At 38.4% G+C, this 17362-nt stretch overlaps 1 protein-coding gene across 9 annotated transcripts in view; it reads left to right on the plus strand.

The window, feature by feature from the left end:
• Positions 1-31: 31 nt before the first annotated feature.
• Positions 32-17362, plus strand: part of OFD1 (OFD1 centriole and centriolar satellite protein) — a 46822-nt gene continuing 29491 nt past the window's right edge. For 3 of the 9 annotated variants that reach the window (XR_011535796.1, XM_070603706.1, XM_070603714.1), the window contains exons 1-7: positions 71-382; positions 557-655; positions 4123-4323; positions 6150-6218; positions 6306-6336; positions 15101-15208; positions 17091-17227. Coding sequence is in view for 8 of the 9 variants with exons in the window: in XM_070603706.1 (XP_070459807.1) it covers positions 71-382; positions 557-655; positions 4123-4323; positions 6150-6218; positions 6306-6336; positions 15101-15208; positions 17091-17227 (957 nt within the window). In the remaining variant the exon portion in view is untranslated. Of the gene's footprint in view, positions 656-4122; positions 4324-6149; positions 6219-6305; positions 6337-15100; positions 15209-17090; positions 17228-17362 lie in introns of all 9 variants that reach the window. The other 6 variants (XM_070603708.1, XM_070603712.1, XM_070603711.1 and 3 more) reach the window with 4 other exon arrangements.

Genomic DNA, 17362 nt, shown 5'->3' on the forward strand with positions numbered 1-17362 from the left:
GTTGGGCGGCTTGGTTTGGTAGGCCTCGCGAAGGGGCGGGATCGGCTGGGAGCCGTGTGAATTCGGAGTGATGCCTCCCATTTCTCTGTCTCCGCCCTCCAGCCGCCGGGGAGAGTCGTGCGTGGACCACTACCCTGCCCACCCCTCAGAACCGCCGAGAAAGGAAGTGCGTATCTCTGCCAGAGTTCCTAGTTCGGAGAGCAAAGACGGAGCGTTCAGCCCCCTTGTCCCTCCCGATCCTCCGGGACAGAGGCAGGGCTTCACCCGTCCTGGGCCTGCGGCCCCGGCTGGCTCGTTACCTCGGGCCCCGGCTGGCTCGTTACCTCGGGCCGGGCGGGGCGGGCTGGGGAGGCAGGAGGAACAGACACACCTGGTGGCTCAGGTGTATACACCGCGCCCCCTCGGCGACGGGCGGAAATGGAGCCTCTTGTTTGTTTTCATTAAAGCTCGTTTCCCCGCTGCGACCGTTGGGGCTTCCCTGGAGGCCACTGGTCTGTTTTCAGAAGCTCGCGTCCCCTCGGCCCGCCAGTTAACCCGTAACCGTTTTCTTTTCCAGTCCATCATGCACCCCAAATCTGACGTGTTGAGTCAAGATGAGCTGCGCAAAAAGCTGTACCAGACATTTAAGGATCGGGGTATACTGGACACACTCAAGGTATCAGTTTTAGGCTTATCTGTTATATAACTTTTATAAGTGTTACCTGTAATAACCTGTAACAGGTAGTCCACGTTTTAAATCCATCCAGGTTTTGGGTTTTAAAAATAGTATGATACATAAATTGTATTGGTGAATTACATGTTTGTGTTCATGTATAACTCTATCCTGGAACAGTAGTCTCAAGTGGTTTAGAGTTTGGGCTCTCTTAAGAGAGCATATTCCAATGTAGATTTTATTGAGCCGACATTAAGATAGGAGCGGGTGACTTTATAAAATGAACACCTTTTAGTAAGGTTAGATTTGTTTTATAAGTCTGGTTTACAGGTTCCTGAATTAGTAAGTGCTTTTGTAATACGTTGGAATGAAGGACATTGACACCATATAGAAAACATTCAGTGTGCTGCTTACCATAGAATAGTTTGGGGAATGAGAGCTTTCTTCTTTAAAATAGATTGAAAGGTATGAATATTTAATTTTGGCAGCAAGTATTTATTAGTACCCTTTCTATATGAACTAACAGCAAGGAGTAGGATTAGTTCTAACGTGTTTGCATTACTATATACATTTCAAAAGTATATTTTACACTTAAAAATGAGATATTAAGGAAAAGTGAGCTTGATGATTTTCTTCTCTCTCCCCCATTGTTTTTGTAACTTAAAAAAAACCACTTCAGACTCATCTGAAAAATGTGGAAAAGCATAGAGGAGAAAAGTCATCTCTAGTACAACCACTAATTGGCATAATGTGTGTGTGTGTATGTATGTATCCTTCTTAATATTGTGGGAATTTTCTTATGTCCTTAAAAGTTTCTTGAAATCCTCATATTCAGCGGCACCAGGCTCATGTTTGGATGTATGGGTGATTTAGGTAGCAGTCCCCTCTTGTTGAGTATTTATACCCTGGTCTACACATTCCTTCCATTGTGGTTCTCCTTCTTTTGCCTAGGATAGGTTAAGTGGCATTACTGAATCAAAGGGCATAAGCATTTTTAAGGCTCTTGGTGTATGTGTTTTGTTCTAGAAAGACTGTAAGAGTTTATATTCCACCAGCAGTTTGAGAATGCTTGTCTCACTCCAATATTATTGTCATGACATTCTTAAAACCACTCTAAAATTGGAAAACCCTTATATTAGTATTCATTCCTTTGATTATTAATGAGGTCGCACATATTTTCTGGCCATTTGTATGTTATCTGTGGATTGGCAGTTCTTGTTCCTTGCCCATTTTTTTCTAGGGTGTTAGTGTTTTCTTATTAATGTATAAGAACTCTTCAAATAGAAACTATTAATCTTTTTTCCATTTTTGTGGCAATACTTTATCTCAGTGTTTACCTTTAATTTGGCTTTAAAAATATGATGTTACATTTTTATATGGTCAAATCTATTGATTATTTTTTTGGTGATTATTCTCAGTAAAGTCTTTTTCACTAAAAGCATGAATATTCACTTTTCATTGTTTTTTAAAAGGCTTCATTTTTTTTTTACAGTTAACTCTTTAACCCACCTGGAATTAATTGTAGTGTGTAACACATTAATATACTTTGTCATGTGGAATGGTCCTTGAATTCTTGGTCATGGCATTTTTTTTCCCCCTGTGCTTCTGAATTAGATTTGATAATGTTTTACTTCATATCTGTAGTCACAATTGATATCCACTAATCATTATCCTTTTGAGCTATCCTTGTTTGGCTTGAGTATTAGCATTATGCTAGTCGTTCACTCTACAGATGCGGTGTCTCCTCAGGAGAGTGTTTCCTGCTTACAGCTGGCTATTCAGTTTCTGTTATTCCAGCCTGATCAATGGCAAGGCAGATTTTTGCTTTCTCAATCACAGCTAAGTTTTACTTTCTTGGTCCAATGACTGTGGCCTGGGTGAGTTCTAATTTTTAAAATTCACTGAGTTTTTTAGTGGCCTAATTCACATTCTATTCGGGTGTTTAAAAAGAATTTGTATTCATGGTTAAGTACAAATTCATATAGATGTCTATAATGAAGTTTATCAGATCTTCTTTTTCCTTATTTTGCATCTGTTCAATCTGTCTATTTCTTAAAGAGATGTGCTGAGGATCCACAAGTCTGTTCTCTTCTACTTCCCCTTCCTGCACAGTCATTGTATTTATTTCATTCTTAGGGACATTGCAAACTTTAATTCTGAATGGATTTCCCTCTTTACATTGGCTGCTGGAAAGCCCCCAGCCAGTTTTGTAGTTCCTTCTAGCAAGTGCTAGATGGCATGCTTTTTGGTTTGTCAAATTGGGAATTTATCTGTGTTTCATTTTTTTTTCTACTCTTACTTTTCTTTCACCCTGCTTGTATCATTCATTTAAATGTTATCCTCTTTCAGTACTTGTTTGTAAGACACCATCAATCCTTTTATTAATTAAGCTGGATCTCCTTCTTTAGTATATTACAAATCTAATGAAACCGCCTCTAAATTTTACTGGTGGAGAATGCTGTAGTTTCTCTTTTCTTGTTTTATTATTTTAGTTACTGAACTGTATTAGATGAGGCAGAGGATGTGTGTTCTGTTCAGTGTAAATGCCTTTTTTACTATAGGATTTTAGATGTAGAATAAGTCCTGTTCTATACTAGTGATTATATACTGTTCTACTCTCTAGCTAAAGGATAGAAGGAAGAGGTATAGCAAGAACACCATTTGTTTCTTGCTTGTATTCTATTAGGTACGAATTCAGTAGATAGTTTTTACTGCTGAGCCCTGTGAATCTAGGCAGTGTGCTCTTCCGCTCAGCCCAATTGTATGTTTCCAGATAATATGCAAAATAGATTAGAACAAATATCCAGTAGTCTGATTAATTTAGGGGATTTTCTTAAAATCCAAGTGAATAATAATGTTAGTATTATAACCTTGAGAAAATTACCCATCTAGAACCTAAATTTCCTCATTTATAAAATGTGAGAAAATTATTGTATTTCACAGTGTCTTGAGATGTAAACACTATATGTGAAAGTGCATCTTAATGAGCCTGCTTTGGGTTTACCGATTTCTCTCTTGCATATGTTATTTCCTTTTGGGAACCCAGTTTTATTTTGATCAATATGCCCAATAAACTGGTTTAACCCTGTATTATTTTCGTATCCTCCAACAATCCACAGAGAGGTGATGAAGTAGAATTTTCTCCTATACTTAATATTCTAATCAAAAACTGCTGAAGTGGGCTCCTAGGGAAGTCAAGTTAGAGTCTGCATGTGTTCTGGCTAACCACTAGTTCACTTCGAAGCTGGTGAAAGCAGGCTGCTTTGTCCAGAACTCACTGGTCTGTTTGTCTCACAGGGTAACACAAAGTGTGCAGGGGAAGATTCCTTACTTTTGGCCATGAATCTAGAACCATTCTGGAAATTAAAGGAAGGATTATAATTCATGTGACAGATCTGTGTATCTCCAGTGAAACAATCCTGCTGAAAATTTTTTCCCTCTTGTTTCATTTTTCTTTGTTTTTGAGCTAGACGCAACTCAGAAACCAGCTCATTCACGAATTGATGCACCCTGTACTGAGTGGAGAACTGAAGCCCCAGTCCATTTCAGTGGAAGGGAGCACCCTCTTAGTAGGTGCTTCTAACTCTCTAGTGGTAGATCACTTACGGAGATGTGGCTATGAGTATTCACTTTCTGTTTTCTTTCCGGAAAGTGGTTTGGCAAAAGAACAGGTAAAGTCTTTCCTTTTCTCTTTCTGAATTTTCTATTAATGGCATCTTCCTCAGATAATAAAGTACTGCATAATAGCTGAGTGCTCCTTCACTAGCTAGGTCCATTTCTGGTTCATCTTTGAATTCACATCATATATTTGTTATATAATGTAACAAAGGAGTACTAAATTTGATATTGTTATCAATTTCTTGGAATCTTGATTAGTCTTTTGTAAAATTGTGATGTGTAGAATCACTAAGTTTCTTGGAGCTAGAATTGCTCTTACATTCCACGCAGTCTACTAAGACTTAGAACTGCTATTTACGTTGAATGTCTGTTGTGAGCCTGGCGCTGTGCAGCCACACTGCAGGCGTCATCTGTAATACAGATGAGGAGGCATTACATTCAACGTAAATGGCAGTTCTAAGTCTTAGTAGACTGCGTGGAATGTAAGAGCAATTCTAGCTCCAAGACATTGCTTGAGTTGCTCAAGGTCACATGATTTGTGACAATGCAGGGCAGTAACTCTAGATCTCTAAAATGTGCTCTTTTTACTATGCAACAGTCTCTTCAGATATTTCTCTTCTCTGTGATCACTTAAGAGAAGGGAGGAATACATAATTTTTAAAAATCTGTGGAGTTCTCCAATATTAAAACATGTTTTACCACTTTTCTAATTATTTTAACTATATTTTGCCACCATTACCACTGAACATATTAGTCATATTTCATTATAGGCAGATAATAGCAAACTTTCTCTCTTTTAATACTTATTTTTTTTTTTAGAGCAGTTTAGGTTCACAGCAAAACTGAGCAGAAGGGGAGACTTCCCATATATTCCGTGCCCCGACGCCTGTGCAGCCTCCCTCACTATCAACATTTTTTACTATGTACATTTTTACAATCGATGAACCTACATTGTCACCTCATTATCACCTGAAGTTCATAGTTTACATTAGGGTTCATGCTTGGTGTTTTCCCTGTTTTCACTCTCTTTATCTTGTCTATAATTGTCCAAAAGTTTCATATGCAGAAGTTTTAAGAAAACAAGAACAATGTGAGTATTTGAAAAACTTAAAATTTAAATATGCTGTATTTCTTCATTAATAACCAGATTTTATTTATCAACATTAGGAATTTTTTGAGAGTCCATCAATCGCTTAAGTTTCTAATTACATTTCACAATTTTTCTTTTTGCATGAGTAATAGTCAGTTATATAGTTTTTATAGCAGTAATTAATCCAGCTCGCATGTGACTATCAAATGCCATGCAGAATATTTTCTTTAAAGGAAAACCAATTGAAAATATATGATTGTTCTCAGGGTGGACATAGTAAATCATACATATTGTAGTAGAAATATATATATTAAGACTAGCTACCCAAAATGGTTGTTTAAAACTATTTTAGGTACTCTTTAGTCATTCATAGTTGTTAAGACAGTAAAAATTTACTTTACTTACATTTTGAAGCAATAGTACTTTTGCAATTGAAAGACCCTGGAATTCACTCACGTATTCATTGGTTCATAGATATTTGAGTGTTTGTCATTTGTAAGGCATTTACCATTTCTGTCATTTCTGTTAGACCATATCATCTTCAGTGTGAAGTATTTGGAGGTTAATGAACATGATCAAGAAAAATATTTTATCCTTTTAACCTCAATATGTTTATCATAATTTATTTAATAGTATAAGAAAGAGCTTCAATTTTACATTTTTAGCATAGTTACAATCTTTTTATTTAATCTGAAGCATGTTTCTTAGTCTTATATTTAGAAACATCCTAATTTATCATTTAAACATTGATGTAAAACTATGTCTACTTAATCTTTTTTTTTCTTTAAGATATTTACTATGCAGGATCTATTACAACTCATTAATATCAACCCTGAATCCAGTCTCTACAAATCACTGGTAGGATTGTTCAGTTTTTTTAACATGCTTTGGTTTGTTAATTATAACTGAATAGTTGAATAAAGGTAAAATATTTTCTTTTAACAGATTTCAGGATTTGATAAAGAAAACCAAAAAGGTAAGAGCCTTCATCTTTGGAGAGAATAGCAACATTTTTGTCATGTATCTTTTCCTATAAAAGTGTGAAACTAATAATTTTTAGGGGGAAGAGTAGGCAATTTAATTTGGATTAAATCATTTGATTTTTTTTCCTTGCTGAAAATACATTACCCTTTAAATAGAACAAATTCATCTGTTTTGATAAATACAGATCATTTCCCCCAAATTTCAGTCCTTTTAATAGCTCTTAGATACTCCAGTGAGAAAACTGCATACAGTATCAAGAGCCCTACAAATGGATTGAAAGATCCTCTTTGTAAAGATACCCACTGTTTTGAACATTTCCACAAACAACAAAAACTCATAATGTTTAGGCCAAGTATCTTTGTATCCTAGATGTCCCCCTGAAGTACAATTTATGGAGTTTTTATTAATGATTGCTTAAAGAATGAAGTATCTGTTCAGTACTAAGTGTTATATGTATATATATGTTAATTCTTAAGTGTTTATATAGGCCTGATAAATTGCTTTAACTTTTGCCTTCATAATAACCTTCGTAGAGTCCATAACTGCTATGAAATAATAGAAAATATATCTATTGGTCTCTGCCCCCAGTTCTTGGCACAGAGCTCCTAAAACCTTTGTAATTTCCAATGACAAGAACACTAGGAGCATCTCTTGTTCTGATATCAGTCTTTGACCTCTGTTGCTGACCCAGGTCTCCTGAAACCCTTGTAATTTCCTGGGTGATAGGAGTGTCTTTTGCTCTAATGAGGCATCTCTGGGTGGGATCCTGGATGGCTCCTGGATGAGGGCTGGTCACTGGAAAGACCAAGCCATGAGTAGAAGCTTGGAATTTTCAGCCCCACCCCCCATTCTCTGGAGAAGGGAGAAGGGCTGAAAATGGAGTTAATGATTGATCATGTGTACGTGATGAAACCTCCATAAAATCCCCAAGGTAGGGGTTTGGAGAGCTTCTGGGCTGGTGAACATGTGGAGGTGCCGGGAGAGTGGTGCACCCAGACGGCATGGAAGCTCGGTGCCCTTTCCGACATACCTTGCCCTATGCACTCTTCCATCTGGCTGTTCATCTCTATCCTTTAACAAACTGATAAAGGTAAGGGTTTCCCTGAGTTCTGTGAGTTGCTCTAGCAAATTAATTGAACCTGAGGAGGAGATGGTGGGAACCTCTGAACTGTAGGCAGTTGGTCAGAAGCACAGGTGATAACCTGGGCTTGTGACTGGCATCTGAAGAGTGTGTATGTATGTGGTGGTGGGGACAGTCTTGTGGGACTGAGCCCTCAACCTGTGGGGTCTGATGCTATCTCCCAGGAGATCGTGTCATAATTGAGTTAAATTGTAGGACACCCAGCTGATGTCACAGAACCCTCACACATTTGGTGACCAGAAGTGAAGTCAGTTTTGGTGGTCAGAAGTGAAGTGTAATGTAGTGTTCTGTATAAAAGTAAAGGAGACTTACATGGAAGAGAGACATAATAGGGAAGAACTGGGTTTCTCTCTATACAGGAGGAAAAGTGAGGCTTTTTTTTCCTTTACAACTGCTGCAGGTGCCAGACCATGGCTACACTTGACAGTGGGCTTTGTAGCATGAACATGAGCTGGTAACTTGCCTGAATGCATATTTATTCTTTAGGTCTCTTTAAATAATCTGTAACATTATGTAATGGTCCTTTTGTCTTGGTGCGCTCCTGGATTTTGTCTGTTGTCAGCATTGCTACCATCCATCCCCACTTGGACATTCATTCAGAACATACCATTTGGCGCACATTTGAGTACCTACTTTCTGCCAGCCGTTAGTCTGTGACCTAATTGCCTGGTCTCTTGGGAGTAATGTTAGAGGATGAGTGAATTGGATCACAAGATGTTCTGGATTGCCTGCAAAGTAGGTCATCCATACTGAAGTTCAGTATGGTAAGTGATCCTCTATTCTGTATTCTAAGGCAGTGCTGTCTAGTGTAACTCTGTGATGGTGGGCATGTCTGTATCTATGTTGTCTGTTCTGGTAGCTGCTAGACACACATGGCTACTGAACGTTGGAAATGTGGCTAGTGTTACTGAAGAACTGAGATTTTAATTTAAATTTAAATAGCTATGCGTGAATCGTGGCTATCATATTGAACAACACAGGTCTAAGGTATATAGCTCGTGTCTGTATCTTAATTACCATTTCAGAAAGAAATTTAGGGCTTGAAGGGACGTTAAGAAATAATCCACTTATTGTATGTATTTATATCATCCTTAAAAATAGCTTTTCACCTTTATACACTCTCTTTAAATGCTTCTGGCTCAGACCATATGTAAAAGAATGAAAATTGACCATTCTTTCTCACCGTTCACCAAAATAAACTCAAAATGAATCAAAGACCTAAAGGTGAAACCTGAAACCCTAAGGCTTCTAGAAGAAAACGTAGGCAGTACACTCTTTGACATCAGTATTAAAAGGATCTTTTTGGACACCATGTCTTCTCAGAGAAGGGAAACAATAGAAAGAATAAACAAATGGGACTTCATTAGACTAAAGAGCTTCTTCAAGGCAAATGAAAACAGGATTGAAACAAAAAACAAACCCACTAACTGGGAAAAAATATTTGCAAGTCATATATCTGACAAAGGCTTAATATCCATAATATATAAAGAACTCTCACAACTCAACAACAAAAAATCAAACAACCCGATCAAAAAATGGGCTGGAGACATGAACAGACATTTCTCCAAAGAAGATATACGGATGGCCAATAGGCACATGAAAAGATGCTCATCATCGCTGATCATCAGGGAAATGCAAATCAAAACTACACTAAGATATCACCTTATACCCATTAGAATGACAAAAATATCTAAAACTAATAGTAACAAATGTTGGAGAGGTTGTGGAGAAAAAGGAACCCTCATACACTGCTGGTGGGAATGCAAACTGGTGCAGCCACTATAGAAAACAGTATGGAGATTTCTCAAAAAATTAAAAATAGAACTACCATACGACCCAGCTCTTCCACTACTGGGTATCTATCCAAAGAGCTTGAAGTCAGCAATTCCAAAAGTCCCATGCACCCCAGTGTTTATTGCAGCATTATTTACAATAGCCAAGACATGGAAGCAACCTAAATGCCCATCAGCAGATGAATGGATAAAGAAGATGTGATATATATATACAATGGAATACTACTTAGCTGTAAAACAGAACAAAATCATTCCATTTGCAATAACATGGATGGACCTTGAGGGAATTATGTTAAGTGAAGTAAGCCAGTTAGAGAAGGATAATCTGTGTATGACTCCACTCATATGAGGAATTTAAAAATGTAGACAAAGAACAGATTAGTGTCTACCAGGAGAAAGGTGGGGTGGGGGGTGGGCCCAAAGGGTGAAGTGGGGTGGCACCTACAACACGACTGACAAACATTAATGTACAACTGAAATTTCACAAGATTGTAACCTATCATTAACTCAATAAAAAAAATACTTCTGGCTCAGAAAGACATCTGGCTAATAGCTCTTACCAGCTTCACCCAGCATCCTAATAAAATTTCTGAAATTCGGAAAAACTATGAGTAGTAGACATGTTAGGCAGCCTAGTGTCAAAATTTGGTTAAAATTCACTAACAGTAAAACAGCTACTGTTAAAATGAAATTATTTTTTTAAAATTGATGGCTTCCCATTAAGAGATTGAGACCATCAGAAAACAAGTAGGAAGATGTTTTGTTCCCAACTGTTGTCTATCCCCTGACAGAGACCTATGGGCTTATTTTACTATGTCTCTACTCCAAGGGTACTGATCTGTTGAATGGCCATAGTACTTTTCCCCTAGATTCCACCCCCCATCCTTCCCACCCCTAATTTTTCCTTTCAGAGATAATGATGCCCAGAAAATAGCTGGGCAGAAGATTTGGACACTGGCTCTTTGCTTTCTAGAAATTAATATCCTTACCTGGGTTTGGCAAAAGAATAGATGCATAGATCAATGGGACAAAACAGAGAGCCCAGAAATAGAGCTACACAAGTATAGATCTTCCTCAACTTATGATGGGGTTACATCCCAATAAACCCATTATAAGTTGAAAATATTCTAAGTTGGAAAGGCATTTAATACACCAAACCTACCAAACATGATAGCCTAGCCTACCTTAAACATCCTCAGAACGCTTAGATGATTTTGCCAGTCTGTAGGCTAATTTAACACAAAGCCTATTTTTTAATAAAATGTTGAATAACTCATGTAATTGAATACTTTACTGAAAGTGAAAACAGAATGGTTGTATGGATACGCAATGGTTGTAAGCAGGTCGGTTGTTTACCCTTCTGATCATGGGGCTGACTGGGAGCTGTGGCTCACTGCCGCCACCCAGCATCACAAGAGAGTATCATACCACATATCGCTCGCCCAGGAAAGAGCAAAATTCAAAGTACGATTTCTACTGAATGCGTATCACTTTATTATGAAGTCGAAAAATAGTAAGTCGAACCGTCGTAAGTCGGGGACCATCTGTATAGTCAACTGGTTTTTGACAAAGGGCAAAGGCAATTCAATGGAGGAAGGATAGTCTCTTCAACAAATGGTGCTGAAACAATTGGACGTTCATATTCACACAAGTGAACCTAAACACAGATCTTACACTTATACAAAAATTAACGTGGGGGCCGGCCCTGTGGCTGAGTGGTTAAGTTTGCATGCTCCACTGCAGGCGGCCCAGGGTTTCGTGGTTCGAATCCTGGGCATGGACATGGCACTGCTCATGGAGCCACACTGAGGTGGCGTCCCACATACCAAAACTAGAAGGACTCACAACTAAGAATACACAACTATGTACCTGGGGGCTTTGGGGAGAAAAAGGAAAAAAATAAAATCTTAAAAAATAACATGAGGGGCTGGCCCCGTGGCCGAGTGGTTAAGTTCACGCGCTCCCAGTGTTTTGCTGGTTTGAATCCTGGGCGCGGACATGGCACTGCTCATCAAACCGCGCTGAGGCAGCATCCCACATGCCACAACTAGAAGGACCCACAACGAAGAATATACAACTATGTACTGGGGGGCTTTGGGGAGAAAAAGGAAAAAATAAAATCTTTAAAAAAAAAAAATGAACCATAGATCTAAATGTAAAATGCAAAACTATAAAACTTCTGGAAGAAAACATAAGAGAAGGTTTACGTGACCTTGGGTTTGGTAATGAGATATAACACCAAAAGCATAATATGTGAAAGAAAAAGACCAACTAGTCTTTATTAAAATTAAAAATGTCTGCTCCATCAAAGACAGTGTTGAATGAAAAGCCAGGTTACAGACTGGGAGAAAATATTTGCAAAGGACACATCTGATAAAGGACTTGTATCAAATATCCAAAAAACTCAAAACTGGGTTGAAGAGACAACACAATTGAAAAATGGACAAAGGATCTGAACGGACATCTCACCAAAGAAGATACACAGATGGCAAATAGGCATATGAAAAGATGCTCAACATCATTTGTTATTAGGGAATTGCAAACTAAAACAACAGTGAGATACCACTACACATCTATTAGAATGGTTAAAATGCACAACACTGACAACACTAAATGCTGGTGAGGATGTGGAGCAACAGGAACTCTTTCATTGCTGCTGGGATTGCCAAATGGTACAACCATTTTGGGAGACAGTTTGGTAGTTTCATACAAAGCTAAACATAATCTTACAATACAATCTGATAGTCATGCTCCTAGATATTTACCCAACTGATTTGAAAACTTATGTCCACACAGACACCTGTGCATGAATGTTTGTAGCAACTTTATTTGTAATTGTCAGAAATTGGATGCAACCAAGATGTCCTTCAGTAGGTGAATGGATAAATAAGCTGTGGTACATCTAGACAATGGAATACTGTTCAGCTAAAAGTAATGGGCTCTCAAGCTGTGCAAAAATATAAATGAATCTTAAATGCATATTAATGGAAGAAGCCTATTTGAAAAGGCTACACCTTATGATTCCATTTATGTGGCATTCTGGAAAAGGCAAAACTATAGAGATGGTAAACACATCAGTGGTTGCCAGGGACTTGGAGGGAAAGGGTAGGAGGTTGAATAGGTGAAGCACAGGGGATGTTTTTTAGAGTGGCGGAAGTATTCTGTATGATACTGTAATGGTAGGATACGTGGCACTAGACGTTTGTCAAAACCTATAGAACTTTACAAAGAGTGAACCTTAACGTATGCAAATTTCCAGGGTGGAATGCAGACTGTGACAAAACAGCCTACTAACCTCACTGAAGGGGGTGGGGAAGAAAGATGCTGAGCTAACTAACTTTGGAGATGAGTGGAGACTGTAAGACCAAAGGCAGAAGGAGCTCTACATAGGCACTGTATTCGAGGTGGTAAAGTTTCCTCAAGGGGGCCACTGGTCAACAATTCTGAAACCATTATACATGTATGCTGGAATTGAGCAATTAAGTCAATGGATAGTAGGTGGCAGGAGCCGGATTTTCCGTTGTTCGAGTGGAATTTACAGATAAACAAGGGGAAGAGGCTAGAATGATCCATGTGGTAATGGATTAGTTGGAGACATCTGAATGAACTCATGTTTAGCTTAATATAGATAGATAATATAGAAAGAGTATAGATATGTTTATATACACAAGTTAGTATACACTCATATATTTCCTTGCTCTGTGGGCTGAGAGGGACTAGAAGCAATGACACCCCAGTAGCAGTGAGCACACCTAGTGCCCAGTTTGAAGCACTAAGATTTGGTTTCTAATACCACTTCATAATAATAGGCGCCAGGGCTCTTTGAAATGATGGCTGTTTCCACGATTAGAGTAGAGAATATGCAGGATGAGCCTGGGGCCTCTTACAGTGGCAGAACAGAAGGAAGTGCTTAAGACAAAAATCCACAATGAAAGAGCTCCCAAAGCCCAAAGCTGAAACAATTGGAGCAACGAAATAAAATACTGGATTACAGAAATAATGAGTTATAGAATAATTCTATAATATATGAATTATAACCCAAAGTGTAAAATAAATATCCATGAGTCTATGCTGATGTAAATAAATGGGTAAATAAATGAAGAGACTAGACAAGAGGGTGTGTGTGTGGGGGCGGTGGGGCAGAGGGGAAGTGGAACTAATTGGGGCCTGCAGAAAGTACTGCAGAGCTGAGTAAAGGTAACAGCATTAGACATACTGAGCTGGAAGAGCACATCTCTGACGATTTGCCACTGCAGATCTTGAAGAAACTTCTTCAGAATGTCTGCCTTTTTCATAGAGGTAGCCAGGACAAGGCCTCAGCAGAACAGTTGCAGAAAGGTGTGAGGACGGAACAGGCTGACTGGGAGAGGTCGTGAGAAGATAGATGGATGAGACAAAGAATTGCAGGAAAATGGATGTGAAAGAACAGAGTTTATATCCACATTAGGGGAAGCAAAAAGTATATTTGAAAATCTTCAGCAGAAAAGTCCCTTAACTCAGCTGATGCAGAAGCAGGGGTACTTTCAACTTTGTTTTTTTTAAGAATTTATTTTTCCTTTTTCTCCCCAAAGTTCCCTGGTACATAGTTGTGTATTTTTAGTTGTGGGTCCTTCTAGTTGTGGCATGTGGGACGCCGCCTCAGCGTGGCCTGATGAATGGTGCCATGTCCGCACCCAGGATCCAACCTGGCGAAACCCTGGGCCATCGAAGCGGAGTGCGTGAACTTAACCACTCGGCCACGGGGCTGGTCCCTCAACTTTGTTTTATGAAACTGAAAACTTTGAAAATAACTTACGGTTTTAAAAATGTTTCAAACATTCAGAAGGGTATAAAGTGAAAGAAAAATAGTAATTTCTGCCCATATTCTCTAATCTCACTTTCCACTGATAACTAGAGTGAATAGTTTCTTGTTTGTCCTACCAGAATTTAGTTTGTGAATATAAAAGTCTATGTAAATATAATTAAAACATGCATGTGCTCATAAATGGGATCATGTTATAGATACTGTTTTGCAATTGGCTTTCTTTCTCCACTGATGTATCTTTCTGTAGTTGTACATTTAGACTATTTTTAAAGAGTGTATTAACCCCTTGTTGATGGAGATTGAGCTGTTTCATTGTTTTTTTGCCGTTAGAGGTAATCAGTGTGTAGTATGTGCCCTTTGTGCCCCTGTGAAAGTATAGCTGTGTAAATTCATAGAAACAGAATGACTAGGTCAAAGGGCATGTGCATTTTGAATATGCATAAACCTCGACAAATTTCCCTCCCAAGTGAATGAGCATGCCTGTTTCCCCACTAACCCTTGTCAAAACTGACAGTATCAACGTTTTAATCTTAGCAGTCTCATTGGGAAAATGTATTCTCTCTGTTGTATTCATTTGCATTTATGATTTTGTTCGTGTTTATTTGACATTTAAAAATTTTCGTGTTTATTTGACATTTAAAGATTTTTTTCTGTAAACTCTTTGTCCATGTCTTGCCCCATTTTTCTGTTTTCTCACTGATTTGTAAGAGTTCTTAGAAGACTAATTTTCACATCAATCTCCACATTATTGCAAGTATTTTTTTCAAGTATATCATTTGACTTTATTTCATGCCGTATATAAGTTTTTAATTTTTATGTTGTTGGTTGATAAGTATTTCTCCTTATTGCTTGTAGATTGTGTGTCATGCTTGGAAAGGCCTTTGCTCAGAAAGTATTCTTCAAAGAGATATAATATAAAAAAGGCTAATGTTAATACAGCCAAGGTTGTGTAAACAGTGACTGGATGGTTGAATGAAACAAAGTTGTGAAATGAAACTATATACATTGTGTTTTTTAGGTTTTCTCATGCAGTTTTTAAAAGAATTGGCAGAATATCATCAGGCTAAAGAGAGCTGTGATGCAGGAACTCAGACAAGTTCCACGTTTCCTAGCAAAGACTCTCTTGGTAATTATAGCTCTTTCATAATTTCAGTTCTTCTATTTTCCCTTTGAACGAAGGAAATGACCTGATCTTTACTGTTTTATGTGTTTGTTGCTTGAACGGGGAGGGATGCAACCTGCAGGCCTCAGGGGCGCTCATCTCCTCTGGGATCATGTTGCTGTAAGGGACTGGGAACTGCTCTCCAGGGCTGCTGCCTCCCCTCATGACCCCGGACTACACTTTCCAAATCGAGCAGGGATCCAAAGGGCCGTGTGCTTCCTTGTTTGCTGGTTGAACCTTTCTTAACTGGGAGGTTCTTCCCTATGTCTCATCTAATTTTATTTTACAGCCACTAAATGAGAAGATCCTAGACTATTTGCAGTGCAGAAAACTGGAGAAGTCAGTAACCCATCACTTCATTTTGTAGTTGAGGAAGCCAAGGTTGCTAGAGGAAGAGCAACTTGGAAGGAAACTCAGTCTGCGTCAGAACTGATATTCCAGTCCAAGTTTTCTGGTCCATGAACCAGAGCGTTTTCCACCATCCAACCTTTCTACAATACCACCCTGCCCTTTAGTTAGTTCTATGCTCAGGAGAGAAAAGGAAACAGCTGCCTAAAATGATGTGATCAGTTGATTTCTTGGCCCTTCCTTATTCCTAAAGAGCAATAGCGCCTTTAACTTGTAAGAAGATAGGTTCATAATTCATAAAAACTGTATTGTATGACTAGGCCTTTATCTTATTTAGATCTGGGTTTTATTCCATTAGGACGATAGTACATGCTTATTATAGGGCAGTGCTGTCCAATCATATGACCCACGGGCATAGTTTTAAATTTCTATCAGCCGCAGGGAAAAAAAGAAGTGAAATTTGGTTTCGTAATATTTTAGTTAACCCAGTATGTCCAAAGTATTATTCTAACATGTAGTCAATATAAAAAATGTTAATGAGATATTTTCCATTTATTTTTTGTACTCAGTCTTTGAAATCTGATATGTCATTTATATTTGAGGAGCACATCTCAATTTGGACTGGTCACATTCCAAGTACTCAATGACCACATGTGGCTAGGAGTCCTGTATTGGACAGCACAGTTACAGAGCGGGTCGAAAATACAGAAAAGTAGATGGAAATCATGTCTAAAGTTAAGCTGACCAGAGATGAACACTGCCAGTCTCTTAGTCTACTTCGGCCAGCCTTTTTCCTGTGCATCCTTTCTGGTGGGTGTTGGTGTTCTGCATGATTGAGGGTGTACTCTAGGTCCAGGTTTGGACTCTGCTCTTTGGTTGACTCCGATCCACAGTTGGTTTGAGGCCCGTGGGTCTCCTGGAAAGAGCTCCAGAATGAGAGACAATCAGTAGACCTGGCTTTAGTCCCAGTTATGCCATTAAATAGTTGCTTAGCCCTCTAGGAGTCAATTAAACCGTATGGGCACCTGTTTCCTTCTCTGTAAAGTGGAAGACTTGAAACACATGGCTTCTGATTCATTTTAAGGTCAGTGTTTTGAATATGTGAGTCAACTTTAACCCAAGTCCAATAAAAGAGTGCTCTCTGCCTTGGCACTTAGAGACTGGAAAGAGATGCTAGTGTTCTCTGATTTAAACTGTACTCTTTGCTTTCTTTTCCCCTAACATTTTATGATCAAAATTTTCAAACATACAGAAAAGTTGGAACAGTTTTACAGTGAACACTTGTATACCTGGATTCCACCAGTAAATTTGTGTTATACTTGCTTGATCACTTATCTCTCCATCCATAATCCATCTTTATTTTTTGATGTTTCAAAGTAAATTGCAGACATCCCTACGCTTTCCCCTAAATGTGCTCTCTGCTTTTGAACAGAGCTCTGGCCTCTTGCTCACCTGACCACTTTTCTCTATCCTAATTTCCTGTGTTGTTTTTGAATAGCTGAGAAGCTTCAGGTTATTGATGATCAGTTTGCAGATGCTTACCCTCAGCGTCCAACGTTAGAATGTTTAGAAATAAAATTAAATGAATATAAGAGAGAAATAGAACAGCAGCTTCGGGCAGAAATGTGTCAAAAGGTAAGCTTTATCTTGTTGCAATTAACAAAAGTGATATTTTTACTTGTCTTTTAATGTCTTAGGTGTATGGGAAAATATCTAGAATCTTTTTTTTTCATTTACTTTTTTAAAAATTTTTATTTTTTTTGGATGTAC

Source organism: Equus przewalskii, chromosome X, assembly GCF_037783145.1.
Source record: "Equus przewalskii isolate Varuska chromosome X, EquPr2, whole genome shotgun sequence".
NCBI classification, from domain to species: domain Eukaryota; kingdom Metazoa; phylum Chordata; class Mammalia; order Perissodactyla; family Equidae; genus Equus; species Equus przewalskii.